This window comes from Calonectris borealis, chromosome Z (genome assembly GCF_964195595.1).
Source record: "Calonectris borealis chromosome Z, bCalBor7.hap1.2, whole genome shotgun sequence".
NCBI classification, from domain to species: Eukaryota; Metazoa; Chordata; class Aves; order Procellariiformes; family Procellariidae; genus Calonectris; species Calonectris borealis.
The window spans coordinates 72,937,522-72,952,844 of record NC_134352.1 but is presented as its reverse complement, the minus strand read 5'-3'; the positions used below and the strand labels follow the sequence as shown (position 1 = coordinate 72,952,844).

Here is a 15,323-nt window from a genome sequence, read left to right as displayed (position 1 = left end):
GGATGATATGTGTCAATACTAAATTGGTAAGATTTGTAGTGTGTTAATTACTAGCTTATTTGTAGGAAGTTTGTGGCTACTCTTAAATTTTTACCTTTTTGAAGAATGCCTTTTTGTATTGTTAGCCTGACCAGTGGTTTAATCTGGGAAAACACAAAAATTATTCAGTCTGGAAAGCAATAAAAACAGACTTGTTACGCCATAAGTAATAGGTTCTGTTGTTAAGTATTCTACTGTGTCTTTACAACTGAGTGTTCATTATAACCTGAAGGCGGTTATATAGACATATTGGTGGGTAACTGTGTATCTGAACGCATCTGTTGGCCAGTTCCTCAGCCAGAAGTGTGATCGTATGTCGTAACTTGCTAGAGTTTGCTGCTGCTGCTGCTGCTGTTTTCCTGTAGTGAACATGCTGCACAGCTGACTCGAAAGCAGTCATGCCAAATCTGGCATGACATTATAACTGTTATATTCTGTTCCTTGCTTTTATTTTCCTTACCCAGTCTGTCTCTTTCCATCTCTACACTTCTCCCTGACCTCCATTAGGAGTTCTGGTTCCTTAGCCCAGTTAATACTCATTCATAGTGACTTCTTCTCCGTCTCCTTTTCTAATTTAGTTTTCCTCAAATCTTGCATATATTGGCCAGCAGCAGGATTTTTGCTTAGTAATTCAGAACGTCTACTCTCCATGCTCTCTCAGACATCCTTATGTGTCATTTCAATTTTGAGTTGGTTGCTTTTTAATTCATTCAGACTGGACAATAGGAGTAGTTCCCATTCATTGTTACTATATTTTAATCTATTCCCCCCAAAAAAAATAGTAATTTTAATTCAGTTGTAATTACCCACCCAAATGGTGGTAATTTCTCCTATCAAAAAAGGGCTACCAATTTTATTTGGAAATATGGAAAAATACAGTTTCATAGTTGTTTCAGCCCACTTGCTGCGTATCACATAAAAATGAATTTTGATAGTTTTGTTTGTTTCTTACTCTGGTAAAATGTTTTATCTGCTTCTGTTTGTTTTTTACATTTAGGGATCTTTAAGACACAGAGAAGCTGAAGAATTGTTATAAATTACTAAGTTGTGTCAATTTTTTTGGCAGTTCCATCCATAGCTATGATTTTACTTCTGTCGGATGTGATTTTTCTTGTATTGTGGTTTAAATTATTTTAACCCTGTTCAGATTCTGAGAGCAGGTAGCTTATTTAGAAATTTTTCTGCCAAACAAGTATGGAAAGTTTCTCTGGATTTTTTTCAGTATCTGGCAGGTGATTCAACCTTCATTGGGTCCCATGTGCTCAACAGAAGACGACTATAACTTACTTCTGCTGAAAGAGGGCAAAGAGAATACAATAATGAAAGTTTTCTTGCTGACATAGTCTTGTACCACCATATGCACGAAGTGCATCTTAACAGAACTTTTCAGCTATTTCTTATCTATCTGTTCTTTTTCCATATTCTGCTTTAGGTTATTTTTCACTGTATTATATAAGCATCTTAATTTCATTCCTGTGTAGGTAAGGTTGTTTTATGTCATAAAAAAGATGAAAAAAATCTTGCTTTAATATGTTACTTTTTTATAAAGAGGCTTAATTTAACACTTTTAACAATGTGTTTTTTATCACTGATAAGACGACTTGGAATTCTGTGCTCTGCTGATAAATTCCATTGCAGCAGTATTTGTATGATGATTTTAAAGAAGGTTATAGCTTTCTAAGATAGCCTTTTTGGGCAACCATATATTACAAAGGTAGGCATCACAATATATTACAAAGATAAGCATTATAATATAGTTACTAGATGTACAACATTAAGCCTGATCTGTACTTTTAGCAGTAATGTATTCTGTTCCTTTTTTTGTATTTTAAGTGTGATAAGAATAACTTAATTATTAAGAATAGACTTAATATATTTATTCTATGTTAAATGCCAATAACATTCAATATTGTGCAAGAGAGTTTTGCAGTCCAGTAGAAACAGAGGAGATGGGACAGGCAGAGAAGCTTAGTGAAATTTGAGAGGTCAGGCTTTTAATGTTTGAATTGGTTCACTCCCTGAATTTCAGCAGATTGTATTAGAATAGTATTAGAATGGGCAATGGCTTGCTGAATCAGGACTTAGAGAAACTTTCTGTGCTTGCAGACTTGGAAATGCAGCTACGTAAATACCTTTAAGTTGTGTAATACAGCAGCATTGTCAAGAATTAATTTTATTAGAAATCTTGACTTAGGAATAACATCGTAAGAGCATTAGAAAAAAGGGGAGAAAAAGAGAAAAACTATTTGTGGGGGAAAAAAACAAAACAAAACTCCTGAACCTCAGTAACTAAATTAGTTGTTTATTATGGGTCATTTAACTTCTCAGTCATTGGGAAAATATCCACATTACCTTTCCAAAAGAACATTCCCATCCTTTTCTAAGTTGCTTTGAATTGCTCTTGGCACATATAAGAACTTTACAAAATCTGTTTTGCAGATGTGGAATCCACCATTTAAAAAGTTTAAATTTAAACTCGTGTATGTGGAGGCTTTTTCATGGAAGTTTTCTTTGAAAAGAAATTTATGAAAGAGAAATCAAAAATATTTATGTGGCTGTGCGCATCATTTAGTATGTTAAAATTTGATGTGATGAAAGAATGACATTATACATTGGAGGGATAGTTTAAAAAAAAAATCCCTATATGTTGTTTTTACTAAAGAACAAACTTTCATTAAACATAGTTTGTTTTCAGGTGGAAAAGCACCTCATTCAGGAAATGTTTTCCTGTTGTTTTCAGTGGAGTTCAGAAATATCTTGGTTATACCTATCAACAGATAAATATTAGTATTATACTTCTGCTAAATGATGCAACATAAAGTGTAAAACAGTGTTATTCTTTCATCCCACATTTATTTAGGCCTAGGGACATACTCTTAGTAAGTGGCTTTTTTGACCAAAATGAGTCTCCTGGAACTGATCTGATTGATCCAGGGGTAAAATTTTTGACTTGTTTCAACACAAACAACATTAAATTGGACCCAGAGTAGATTAGGAAATGAAAATGGGAATTCTGTAATGCAATCTCAGTTATTTTTTCATTACATCTGAGTAGGAGGAAGAATCATTAAATGGTACAAAATATTCTGTAAAAAAACAGAGGCATAATTCCAAATTGTGCTCTCTGAGTTGACTGTGGTATGGTGTGGTGACTGAGGGTCAGTAGCAGAAGGGGTGAGAAGATACAGAAGCAGCCTTACTTGGCATTTGTTTGCCATATTGCCAGTTTAAAGACATATTCACTGAAAGTAAATTTTGTGTTTCTGTGCTCCCTTTCGTGTTTATCCCCTTTCCTTCTGGCTAGAATGGGAGGAGTTAAATATTAAGAAGTATTAGGTGTTGTGAGGGAGAGGGACTGGAAAAAGGCTTCAAGTAAGTTTCAAGTGTAAACAGTAGACGGGAGAAAGCATCAAAGCGCCTGCTGAAAGAAGAGACAGGATGCACAGATAGTTACTGACGGAGCATGGAGGGTGAAAGGGGAATGTCAGAACAAATTAGTCTATGTCATACTGAGACTGTGTGACATAAGGCCCTTAGAATGGGGTAGTGAAAGTATCTCTTTGAGGTCCATCAGTCATCCCTATGTTTCTAGTCCATCACTGATCTGAAGGAAAATATAAAACCTATATAGTTTATAGATGACTCCTAATGTTTTGGTTGGTGGTGATTCAGTCAGAAACTGTGGGCCAGTTGATTTAGGTGGTAAGCTGAAATATTGTCCGTGGTATTATGAGATGTGTTTGCAGTACATTTTTTAATAAAAATTGGAAATGTTTCCATAAAGAATAAAAATACTTAAAAGATCTGATGTGAGAGAAGAGATTAAAATGCTCAGTCTTAGCTCAAGGGTTAAGGGCTCTCTGGGAATGATTGATCAATTTGTAAGTAATATATAGATAATTTCTATAAAATATTTGTTTTATTTTAGAAGAAAAGTTTTATAGTTAGATCCAATAGCAGCAAGGCAATAGTAAACACACATTCAGTGTGGGTACATTAAGAAAACACTGAGGGGACGTTAAACACGTACTAAGGCTATGTGGGCATTTTTAACAGGGCATGTAACTCCTGTGAGGGAGTGTGGCCAACTGTCTGCAGCAGAAGCAGCAGCTCACGAAACTTGGATTTTTCATCTGACCTGCTGATATTACAGTTGATTTAGGGCTCACTTTTTTTTAATCTGTGTTACAAGAGAGAGAACTCTACAAGTGTAACTTTTTTCTTTGCAGTTGAAAGGTAAAATGAATAAGAAGGTTTGAATATGCTCTATAGTGTTGTGAAGTGATTGAGGTTTTGACAGGACATTGAGCCCTAAAAAGAGGAGATTGAAGGCTTTTAAAAAATCTTTCTCTGCCAGCAGAAATGAAGAAATAGGAGAAGGATTCTCAGAGATTGTTTTTGGAATTGCAGCTGAGATGCTTGTGAAGTATCTTAGATGAAAAGGCAAACAAGGGGAGGCAGGCTTTAAACTTCCCTGCACATAACCATGTAACTAGGTACACCACCTGAGAAGTGGGTATGCCAAGGCAGTCCTGGGAAACTTGCAGTATGAGAAAGGAAGTAGCTTCCCAGCAGGAGATGGTCATCACAAGAGAAGAAAGAGAAGCTGGAGGTACAGGATATTCAAATGAGATTCTGGAAGGATTGAATATTATGAGGGAAAGGGACTGGAAAAAGACTCAAGTTTTGCGTAAATATCGGAATGGGAGAAGGTGCCTGTTGAAAGGAGTCTGAGATGGTTATTGACAACACATGGAGAGGAAAGGGGGAATCTCAGAATCACATAATGGTTGAGGATGGAAGCAACCTGTGAAGATCCTCTAATCCAACCATCCTGTTCAAAGAAGGATCACCTAAGCATCTGGCACATGGCCTTGTCCAGACGGGTTCTGAATAACTCCAAGAAAGGCAACTCCATAACCTTGCTGTGCAACCTGTTCCATATAGCAGCATGGATTTATTTAAGTGACCCTAGAAAATGCATCATAATCTAATGTTTCATTTAGAATGATAAAAACCCCCAAAACCAAACCAACCATCAGGACACTTAGAATCATAGAATCATTAAGGTTGGAAAAGACCTCTAAGGATCATTGAGTCCAACCGTCAACCCAACACTACCATGCCCACTAAACCATGTCCCTAAGCACCACATCTACACGTCTTTTAAATACTTCCAGTGATGGTGACTCAACGACTTCCCTGGGCAGCCTGTTCCAAGGCCTGACCACTCTTTCAGTAAAGAAATTTCTCCTAATGTCCAATCTAAACCTCCCTTGGCGCAACTTGAGGCCATTTCCTCTCGTCCTATCGCTAGTTACTTGGGAGAAGAGACCAACACCCACCTCGCTACAATCTCCTTTCAGGTAGCTGTAGAGCGCGATGAGGTCTTCCCCAAGCCTTCTCTTCTCCAGGCTAAACAACCCCAGTTCCCTCAGCTGCTCTTCATAAGACTTGTGCTCCAGACCCTTCACCAGCTTCGTTGCCCTTCTCTGGACACGCTCCAGCACCTCCATGTCCTTCTTGTAGTGAGAGGCCCAAAACTGAACACAGTATTCAAGGTGTGGCCTCACCAGTGCCGAGTACAGGGGCACGATCACCTCCCTGCTCCTGCTGGCCACACTATTGCTGATACAAGCCAGGATGCCATTGGCCTTCTTGGCCACCTGGGCACACTGCCGGCTCATGTTCAGCCGGCTGTCAATCAGCACCCCCAGGTCCTTTTCCTCTGGGCAGCTTTCCAGCCACTCTTCCCCAAGCCTGTAGCGTTGCCTGGGGTTGTTGTGGCCGAAGTGCAGGACCCGGCACTTGGCCTTGTTGAACCTCATACAGTTGGCCTCAGCCCATCGATCCAGCCTATCCAGGTCCCTCTGCAGAGCCTTCCTACCCTTGAGCAGATCAACACTCCCGCCCAACTGGGTGTCATCTGCAAACTTACTGAGGGAGACTTGAATGTCTTATGCTAGAGCTCCAAATAGAGCAATGAAGTGATGCCTTACAGATAGGAGATTTGAAGGCTTTTAATAATGAGTCTAATCTTGACTTTATTATGGACAACTGGAGATCCATTCTACTTCAGTTACTGATTTCTCATTATTGTCATTAAATGTGCGATTAAATATAACTTCTATAAGCTATTTCTAGCTCATTTTCTTGTCTGTTTTATCCTAGAATTATATATATGTCAGCTCAGTAGCCTGTCTGGTCTTGCAGCTCTGATGGAAGTTCCTAATGTTATGCCGCAGTGTCTTGTCTTGTTCTGGAGAAATGGCAGCCTTTGTTAAAGTGGTATTTGCTTTGCTAGAGACCAGTGAGTTACATGCTGTTGGATCATAGGCAATGTTTGTATAGTATAAACAAATGAAGTTGTCTTGAGAACTTAGTGATTTTTTTCTTTCTAAATAAATGATCTTCCTTTCTTTGCCAAATCCTGAAACTCTTCTCTGCATTAAATGCCAGAAGAGTTTTGAATTTTTATGTGGAAAGAACTCAACATATTAAATGGACAGAAAACATTTGTATCTAAGACAGTTTAAAAAGTCCACCTGTATCTCAGTGTTTCAGTTCTTTCTCATTTGGATGTTTTTGTGTATCTAAGAAACATTGAAGATCCAGGCAGATACTCTTTTTCCATTAAAAAGAAAAAAGTTGTATTTATTTTGCTAATAATGTGGGAAAAACTCAACTTGAAAAAACAGTATTACATAAATGAGTCTGTGTAAAGTATTTGAAGAATACTTTTACAACAGAACTCTAAGACCTTCAGGATTAGTAGAAGAGAACTCAATAATATTGCAATTAATTGTTCAAAATGCCTTTTTAATCTAAAGAAAAATCTGAAGAATAACCAGCCAGTCTGCAATACTGCCGGTTAAAAGCAGGTTTGTCAGTTGTTGCCATGTCAGAATAATTAAGACAATCTGTTTAGTTAATGAATTTGTAAAAGCATTTATGCCTGTTTCCTGAAGTCTCGTTTATGTAAAGGACTGAATACTTTCATCTTCCTGATTTCCAGTGACAGTGGAGACTATGTGGTACCTGCGTATTAACTTTTGGTCATTTGTCCATTTGTAAATAATTTTATGTATGTACACGAGAATTTGGGAAGAACTGATTTTTTTTTTTTAAAACCTTCACATGCTTGTTAGTGAATATGATGTTTCGTACTTGGAAAGTTGTCTCATTAGTTTCATGACTGCCATACCATATCTTAAATGCTATTTTGCCATTACAACTTTATTTGAACAATATTATATGCCATTTATGCTGAAAAAGGTGTTTGATTATATTGTAAGAAGAATTACTTCATATGTGTTAACTTTATCTAAAACAACTCTTTATTTAAACCTTTTCCCAGAACTGTGAGGACGTGGGATGTTAACAATGAAAAAAAGCACAAAAGTGTATTTAAACCACGATCAGTTCAAGGTAAACGGGTGATTCCTACAACCTGCACGTACAGCAGAGATGGTAAACTTATTGCAGCTGGCTGTCAAGATGGCTCCATCCAGATCTGGGATAGAAATATGAGTGTAAGTCAAGTATTTGATAACAAAATATGCTTCTAATATATCAAGTGCTGAATGTTGAAGCTGATAAAATCAATTTTGGTACTTTTTAACTAACTTTTTTTTTTCCCTCCCCTGAAAACTAAATAACTCGTAGGCAAAATTTAATATTTCTTCTGCCTCTCTACAGCTGATCATTCAGTGTGCTGGTATTCAGTTCAAAACACTGAGGAACCTCTGTTTTTTTTTAAAAAAAAAAAAGTTGGCTACATACCTATATTTAGAATATTATTCATTTAAGACGCAATGCTCGTGGAAAAAGCTGTAATTTCTTGTTGGTTCTTTTGTAATTAAAAATATATACTTCCATATTTTATTTGAGATATTGAGTACATTAAGCAGTAACTCATAAAATTTCATACTGAAATCCATTATTCATCCAGATAATAGGCAGAGGAGAATAGCATCCAAGTGGGTGAGGATAAGGGTAATACTGCATATTAAATGCCAAATGTTGTTACATTGTTCAATGTGTAAAAATTAACACTGAGGCAAATTTGAACAATTTATGTAAATGCAGTGTGGTCAGAAAGAGTCAAAACGGGAACGATTTCAAATTCTTTAAAATTATGAAATATACTCTGTATTTTCTTATATACTTTCTTATATATTTTCTTTATACTCTGTATTAAACTTAAAATTGGATTTCCAGTAGTTATGAATCTAGCTGACAAAGAATACATATAATTCTTGCTACTACTTTATAATTCATGCTACTACTTTATAATTCAAAGCTGAGAGCCATCAGTGCTCCCTGTTGCTTTGTGTAGTATAGTTTACAAACCAGTCCAATTCCAAGAATTTAATTTTGCAATGTCGAGTGCAAATTCACCAGGCAAAGCTTTACTGCTTTTAAAATTAATCATCCTAATAATCATCCATATCTCCTTTATGCCCATCTTACCCAAAGAATTGATGCCCAGTCCCTTTCACTTCAATGGGATAAGTACTTACGGCATGCATAGGAGGAAAAAATGAGATTAGGGTCAATTTTTTTGGAAGCCAAAGTAAGATTACAGAGGAAATGGGGCGGGGGCATGCAGGATCCTTTGAATCAAACTGACATCATAAATCCTTGAAAGCTGTACAATAGGATGGCTTTGGGGAAATAATACTGAACTAATACAAGTTACGTTAGTCTGTTCAGTTTCATCTTTCGAAACACTGATTTTAAAAATGAAAACAGGCAATTTAGGGAACTTTTCACGAAGATTGAATAAAATTTGATTGCTGGAGGCAAGAGGAAATGTATAGATGTAAAAGGAAAAGAAAGCCCGTTGATCATATTCAAAGTACAGCCTGTATTTTGGGATTGTCATCTATTTTTATTTCTGTTTTTATTTCCACTATAAACCCAGTAAAACTTCCTAATGGCATGAAGCTTGAGAATTCATCCTAAGTATAAACTTGTTCTAACAGAATAATAAATTTTTCAGAGACTGGCTTTCATCACCTGTGTATGTTGTTTATTTTAACATATACAGTATTGAAATATTAAGCTTTCTGGTGTAGTTTTAACAATAGTGCTCTTCGCAGTCTGCTTTTTCATGTGCTTTTCCGTTTGAATTTTTGTGTGTCTATAAGATGACATATTGCAATGCTGATTGAGTGCAGTTTAAGGTGATTATGAATACTTTAAAGATATATCCTGTGCATCTTGTGCAATTTCCAGCTGGTGACCCCTGTATAACAATGCAAGACTGAAGTGATTTCCTAGCGGAAGTGAAGTTGGTAGTGTTCTTCGATATGTACTTTTAAAGCCTAAAGAATTTTTGTCTTTGCTTTTGTTGGTGTCATTAAGCAATGTGCAAGATTTTTGTGTAAAGGAGCAGTGTAAATTGTTTTTAGTGGCATTCTTACCTAAAACTGGTGGTACTCTCTGGAAATCTCTGTGTATAGTTAAAATCAGGTGTTTCACAAGGCATCTTCATGAACTAATTAAAAAAAGAAAAAGCCATCATCTTACATTTGGGGGTTGGGGGAGTGATAAGAAAAAAAAACTAAAAGGAACGTGTTCAAAGTAGGATTTAGAAAGAGGAGGATGGGATTGACTCCTGCACTGGAATGACGAAAGCACTTAGTGGCCTGACAGGATGCGGAGATGCTTGCAAAGGCGAACAAGAAAATGTTAAGTCATGACAAAGTGGTGGGGGTACGAACTGTAGGTGACACAGGGAAATAGATAAAGCTGTGGAGAATCAAGACGTTAAGCTGCTTGAAGAAATATATAGTAGAAATATTAACTTCTGATTTTTGAGGAAGAAATTTTTTAATTCCCATAAAGCAAATACTATTTGACTTTGTTGAAACAAGTATAGAGCTGTATACACAGATTCTGCTGTTTTAAAGTACAGCTCTGTTTCAAGTCAAAATTAAGACAGCATTTGTGTTTAACTTGAGAAGGCTCTATTGAGTCTGTAACAAAAATCACTAGTTTCTGAAAGCAGAAGATAGTTGCTATAATTTCTTATACTTGATCAGTTAGGAGTGATTCTGGCATCATTATTTTAGACTATGGATTTGGCACATTTGCAGCAGGAAGGAGGATAGGTGTTTAAAGTTAACTGTAATTTAGTTGACTGTACTGTCATGCCAAGGCTGATCCAATAAAGGCCTGATTTGACTGTCTGAATTCATTTTTGCATTTAAGCAAAAATATAAATGACATTTCAACCTTGCTGTTGAATGCCCATACCACTGTTCCTGCATATGATGGTAACAGCACAAACTAAATCCAGGAAGGTGTTCTTACCGGATATTATGGCTCACACTACGTTCTATCCATAGTGCCTGTTATTCTGGTGTCTATGAAGGTTTTTAGACACATTCCCACTTCAGAAAGAGGGAAATTTCTCTTTGCTTCAGTGAAAACGTGAGGCTTCTGCTTTCCCATATGAGCAGGGTCATGAAAACAGCAGTAGCAAGGGCAGAAGTGGATACCCGATAGGAAGGAGGGTCTGATAATGCCCTTTCCTAGAGCAAAAGGGGCACTCATTAGAGGCAGGCACACTGCTGCAGTGCTAGTAGGAAGCCACTCTTGCTCTGGGGGTTCACAAAGACCACACCACTTTACAAGGTGGCAGAGGCTCCCTGACGAAGCTCCCAGAAATCTTCCTTGCCACTGTAGCCATAGTGTCTGACTGCTGGTTATCGGTTTATTATCCTCTGCTCCACAAGTGACTTGATAGCTTTACACCTGACTACTGGAATCCTACTGATGGGTCTATCAAAGGGCAAACAAATTAAGATCAGCCTGCTGTGTGGTGGCGTCCCTGTGGCATCACTTGAGTTTGCTGCTAGGTAGTGTAGAATTTGGTTCAGAATGGTGTGATTAAATAATTTTTTGAATATTTTTTTTTTTATTTAGAAGGAAACAAGATCTTTTCTATCCCATGTTTTATCATCCCTGCTGAAATCAAAGTAGCTATTTCTTGTAAGTTAGGGTCATGAATTAGTTGTTTTTTCTAAGCCACTTAAAGCCACCTCAGTATCTGCTTTTTTTCAGTTATGTTATGCCTAGGGAGTGATTTTGGTGTGTGATCAATTCCCTTTAGTTCTGACTAGTAATGCACGCCATGAGTGTCTCATTCAGTTTTCTGCTTCCACTGTTTTTTTGGTGCAATTCCAAATCTCCCAGCTGTATGTAGTGAGAGTAAAAACACTTTTGGAACTTCTGGAGGAAGACTTTTTTTGTCTTCATGACGCTGACGTTGATAACTTGCTAATGCTGAAGTTAGCCAAATGCATTCCGACTCTGCCTTGCCTTTCTCCAAACTTCCTCAGCATGATCATGATCCATTATAATCACCTGCCTCAGAGGATTTTTTCGTTTTGTCATAACTCTGTGTTATTTTCTCACGTATGTTATTTTGTCAGTGCATGGTTTTTCTTTAAGGTTCATGTACATGTGCATTTACAGTGCACATTAGCAGAACGATCTGTCAGCTTGTTTGAAATATTATGAACACTGTCAACTTGGCTTAAAATAACAGCTTCAAAAGACATAAAAAATAACTTCCTTCAAACTTCCAATGAATAGTGGAAACAATAGTGTGAAATAGTCAATCATAACATAACACATTAGAACTTTCTCAATTTAAATTTTCTGAGTCGTGGAGAAGTGTCAGGCAAATATGGAGAGTTGGAGAGCATTAGTGGTCAAAATAAGACAAGACCTTGAAAATTATTGATTCACAGGGCAGTGCAGTAAAACCCCTAGATTTACCTGCAGTTCAAACAGGTTCAAATTCCTCATGTTGCCTGTGCTTGCCCATTCAGAGCTTTTTGCAAGACCAATAGTAACATATTGCTGAACAAGCTGATCCATGGAGCCAGTCTTTAGTAACAAGAATGAAGTGTGTCTTGCAATCAGTAAACCTTTATGTGCCCAGTTTTCCTGTGTGGAAGTGGCAGTATCTCATTCATAGAGATATGGACAGACTGAAGTCATTTTTGTAAAGACTATTAGTACACTTAATGAGTAGCTTTAAAATGTATTGTGAGTTAAAATTGGTAGAAATCTCTTTAATGAACAAAAAAGCTCCCTTCATTTTCCACACTAAACAGGAAAGGATCAAGGTGTTTTTCATTGATTACAAATAGGATTTGTTAGGATGAGACAGCTAAACTATTTAGTTAGCCTTTCTTAGTCTTTCAAACCACCTCATGAGGCTACTGTTACGTGAATTTTCCCTCCAGCTTTTCCTGGGTGCATTCAGCCCAGGATTGCATAAACAACAACTCTGTGTATGGCAGGCTGAATCGTTTTTCTCAGTTTCACACATCACATATTTTATGGTGTATCATTGCAACTGTGATACAAAAATATTGATAAGGATGTTGGGGAGGCAGAGTTGTAAGGAGTGGTGATGTCTTTAAATGCCTTTAAAAAAACAGCTTGTACACCCAAAATGTTGGGTTTTTTCTAGCTATATTAAATTGGGTCTGTTTAGAAACCTTGAGTAATTTTTACAAGCTTTTAGCTATCTAATGACTGCACTGTGAGTAGTAAAGAATTAGCTTTGACAGACATATCTGTAATAGGTTTATCTTTTTATGTAGTGTAAATCTGAACAGGAAAGATGCAATGTTTTATGATTTTCAACGTAATTTCATTCTCATTAATCACAAATTGATTCAGTGCTCAGGGAAAGATTTTTATAGCTAATGATTAACTTCTTTTTTTTTATTTTCTTGTTTCATAAAAGACCTAATGGTATGTTTAACTCCATTCTTCAGCTATTTCCTGCTCAAAAGTGAGCATCTACTACAGCGTTACTGAACTACTGCTTTGCTAGTGTTTCTTTATTCCTGGTTTTAAAACCTTATTTTGATTTTAAATTGCTAGAATAATTTATGTATTTTAATTAGTTTTAAATTACTTAGCTAAAGCTCAAAATGATTTTACAGAACTTAAAATGCACAATAATAATGAAATCCAAAACTATACTAATATACTGCCCACATGAATATCCCCAAAAATGGTGTGATCAAGTGGTAATCCCAATAAACTGTTTTCCACACGCCCTTAAGACATCCTATCCTCAAAATATAAGGGGAAGAAAAGTGGAATGTCACAGTATGCACTGAAGTTAAGCAGATCTAAGCTCTGTAAATTTTAATTACAAATACTCATGTTAAAAGTATTTTCCAAATAATTGCATGATTTATAGCTGTAAGATAAATACATTTCTATATTTAGTGATTGTTTGCTTTGAAAGGTTTTTTGTAAGCTTTAGTTTTGTGGTGTGCTGTATGAAGTTTTAAGGTAGAGTTTTCGGAGATGAAAAGTTTTACAACTATTGGAGCCATTTTGAAGAAATACTCTACAACTCAGGACACAGATTTAGATAATATGAAAAGTAATATACTTTTTTTTTTTTTGCCTAAATAGGGTGACCCTTTTGTTTTGGAATGGGAATCCAAGCCCAGATGTTATTTGGAAATTTTTTTATAAACTTTATTTTGCTCTTCTTGATGGATTTTACAGCTGATGCTGCCAAGACAGAGTAATGAAAACTAGTAGTAGGATCTGAGACTTGCTGTAAATATTTTCTCCATTAATTGGAAGGTCCTCTGAGGGGACTTACACCCAGGCTTTGGGAAGATGAGATTGTTGGATCTTTGCATAGTAACGGGATGCTTTTTGCATATGCTGACATGCAAAAGACATAGCTCTCAGTAATAAATTCTTGAAATGTATGTCTTATGTCTGTCTGCTAGAAAGCTTTACTAATGTGCATATGCCTTTTTAGATACAGTTTCTAACAGGCAATGATTACAGTGTGTCTTTGGCATCTGGTCTATCAGAGCATTCCAGGATTATGCTCTTTTCACACCAGCTAGATCTTATTCATTATTTTGGACATGGAATATTCACTTGTCTATTTGTATATTTTGTTTTGGTTTTGCTTATATAGAATTTGGGGTTTATATTGATATCTTCACAGCATTAAAATTATTCCAGTGAAATGTCAATATTTAATAGAAACAATTTAAAATTACTATTCTTAAATTTGCTGAATATCACTACTACAGCTAGAGAGCAGGCAAATCTTCCAATTTCCCCCAAGTATGTAACATGCTTTATGCTTTGAAGAGGGCAGTCTGGCTACATCTGGAAATTTCTTGTGTAAATACAAGATGAAAGATATCCAAATATACTATATTCCCCTTTCAAACTTAAGGTAAGTTTTCCATATCCATATGTGCCAGACCTCTCCTCCAGAAACTGGAAATCACACACAAGCTTGCCAGCAGCAAATATTAACAGATTCATATATTATTCCTTTTTGTATATGTCTGGTTTATCTGGTACATCACTATCTATACCCTGAAGCTAGCTGCAGTAAAGAATCTGCCAATCATATGCTAAGATAAAATGTGCCCTGCTGTATTTCTAAGTGCATTTCTCTCTTGTGTAATAAACAGTTTATAGTTAAGAATTATCTAAATGTTTGCACTATCTAATATAGAGATGAAAGGCAATTCTAAATCTTGAAGTCTGTCACACCCCAGTGAAAACAGCATAAAGGATTTTACTTTGGATTCATGTATGGTTAAAGGAAAAAGGCTTATCCCACAAGGATTATATATCTTTCTTTGATTTACTATTTAGAAAAATAACAGTAGAGCTTACAGAAATAATTTAAAAATGACAATTTGAGAAGAAAAGAGTAGGCATTATAGCAACATGATTGGCTTTACTAATATTGTAGTGTTTTTAATATTAATGTTACATTAATAATGTTACAGAAATAGAAGATAAAATAATGAAAAATAATGAAACAGAAGTAGCAGAGCCTTCTTGAGCTAGCTTTGTTATTTTAGAGAAAATCTTCCTTCTATGCAGAAGCAAAAAGTGAAGAGTACAAATGCTACGTTTCGTTCAAATAAGAAATGAGCTCCAGAGTGGTCTGGCTTATCAGAAAAATGACTTTTAGATACTGTAGTATATGCACTGCTCAAGCAAGCTGAACACTTCATTGGTCTAGAGCCTGATAGGGTTTGTAAATTACGAAAAGAATTTTGTGCTTGATGTGTGTATTAGGAAGCTAGTTTTACGTCCAGATGTTTCTCATTGTGGTTCATAGTATGTCACTATTTCTTGAAGCTAGTGAGGAGATGAACAGCAGGTTTATACTGTGAATTTCATGAAAGCAATGAAAAGTATATTTCTGTACAACTCTTGGTCATTAAGTTTGTTTTATTAGAGAA

At 36.1% G+C, this 15,323-nt stretch overlaps 1 protein-coding gene across 1 annotated transcript in view; it reads left to right on the top strand.

Annotated features, from left to right (window-relative positions):
* The window catches only part of WDR70 (WD repeat domain 70), a 138,820-nt gene that overhangs the window by 73,072 nt on the left and 50,425 nt on the right, over positions 1–15,323 (top strand). Inside the window, exon 10 of the mRNA XM_075136564.1 lies at positions 7,397–7,571. Within this exon, the coding sequence (XP_074992665.1) occupies positions 7,397–7,571 (175 nt within the window). The remainder of the gene's footprint in view (positions 1–7,396; positions 7,572–15,323) is intronic.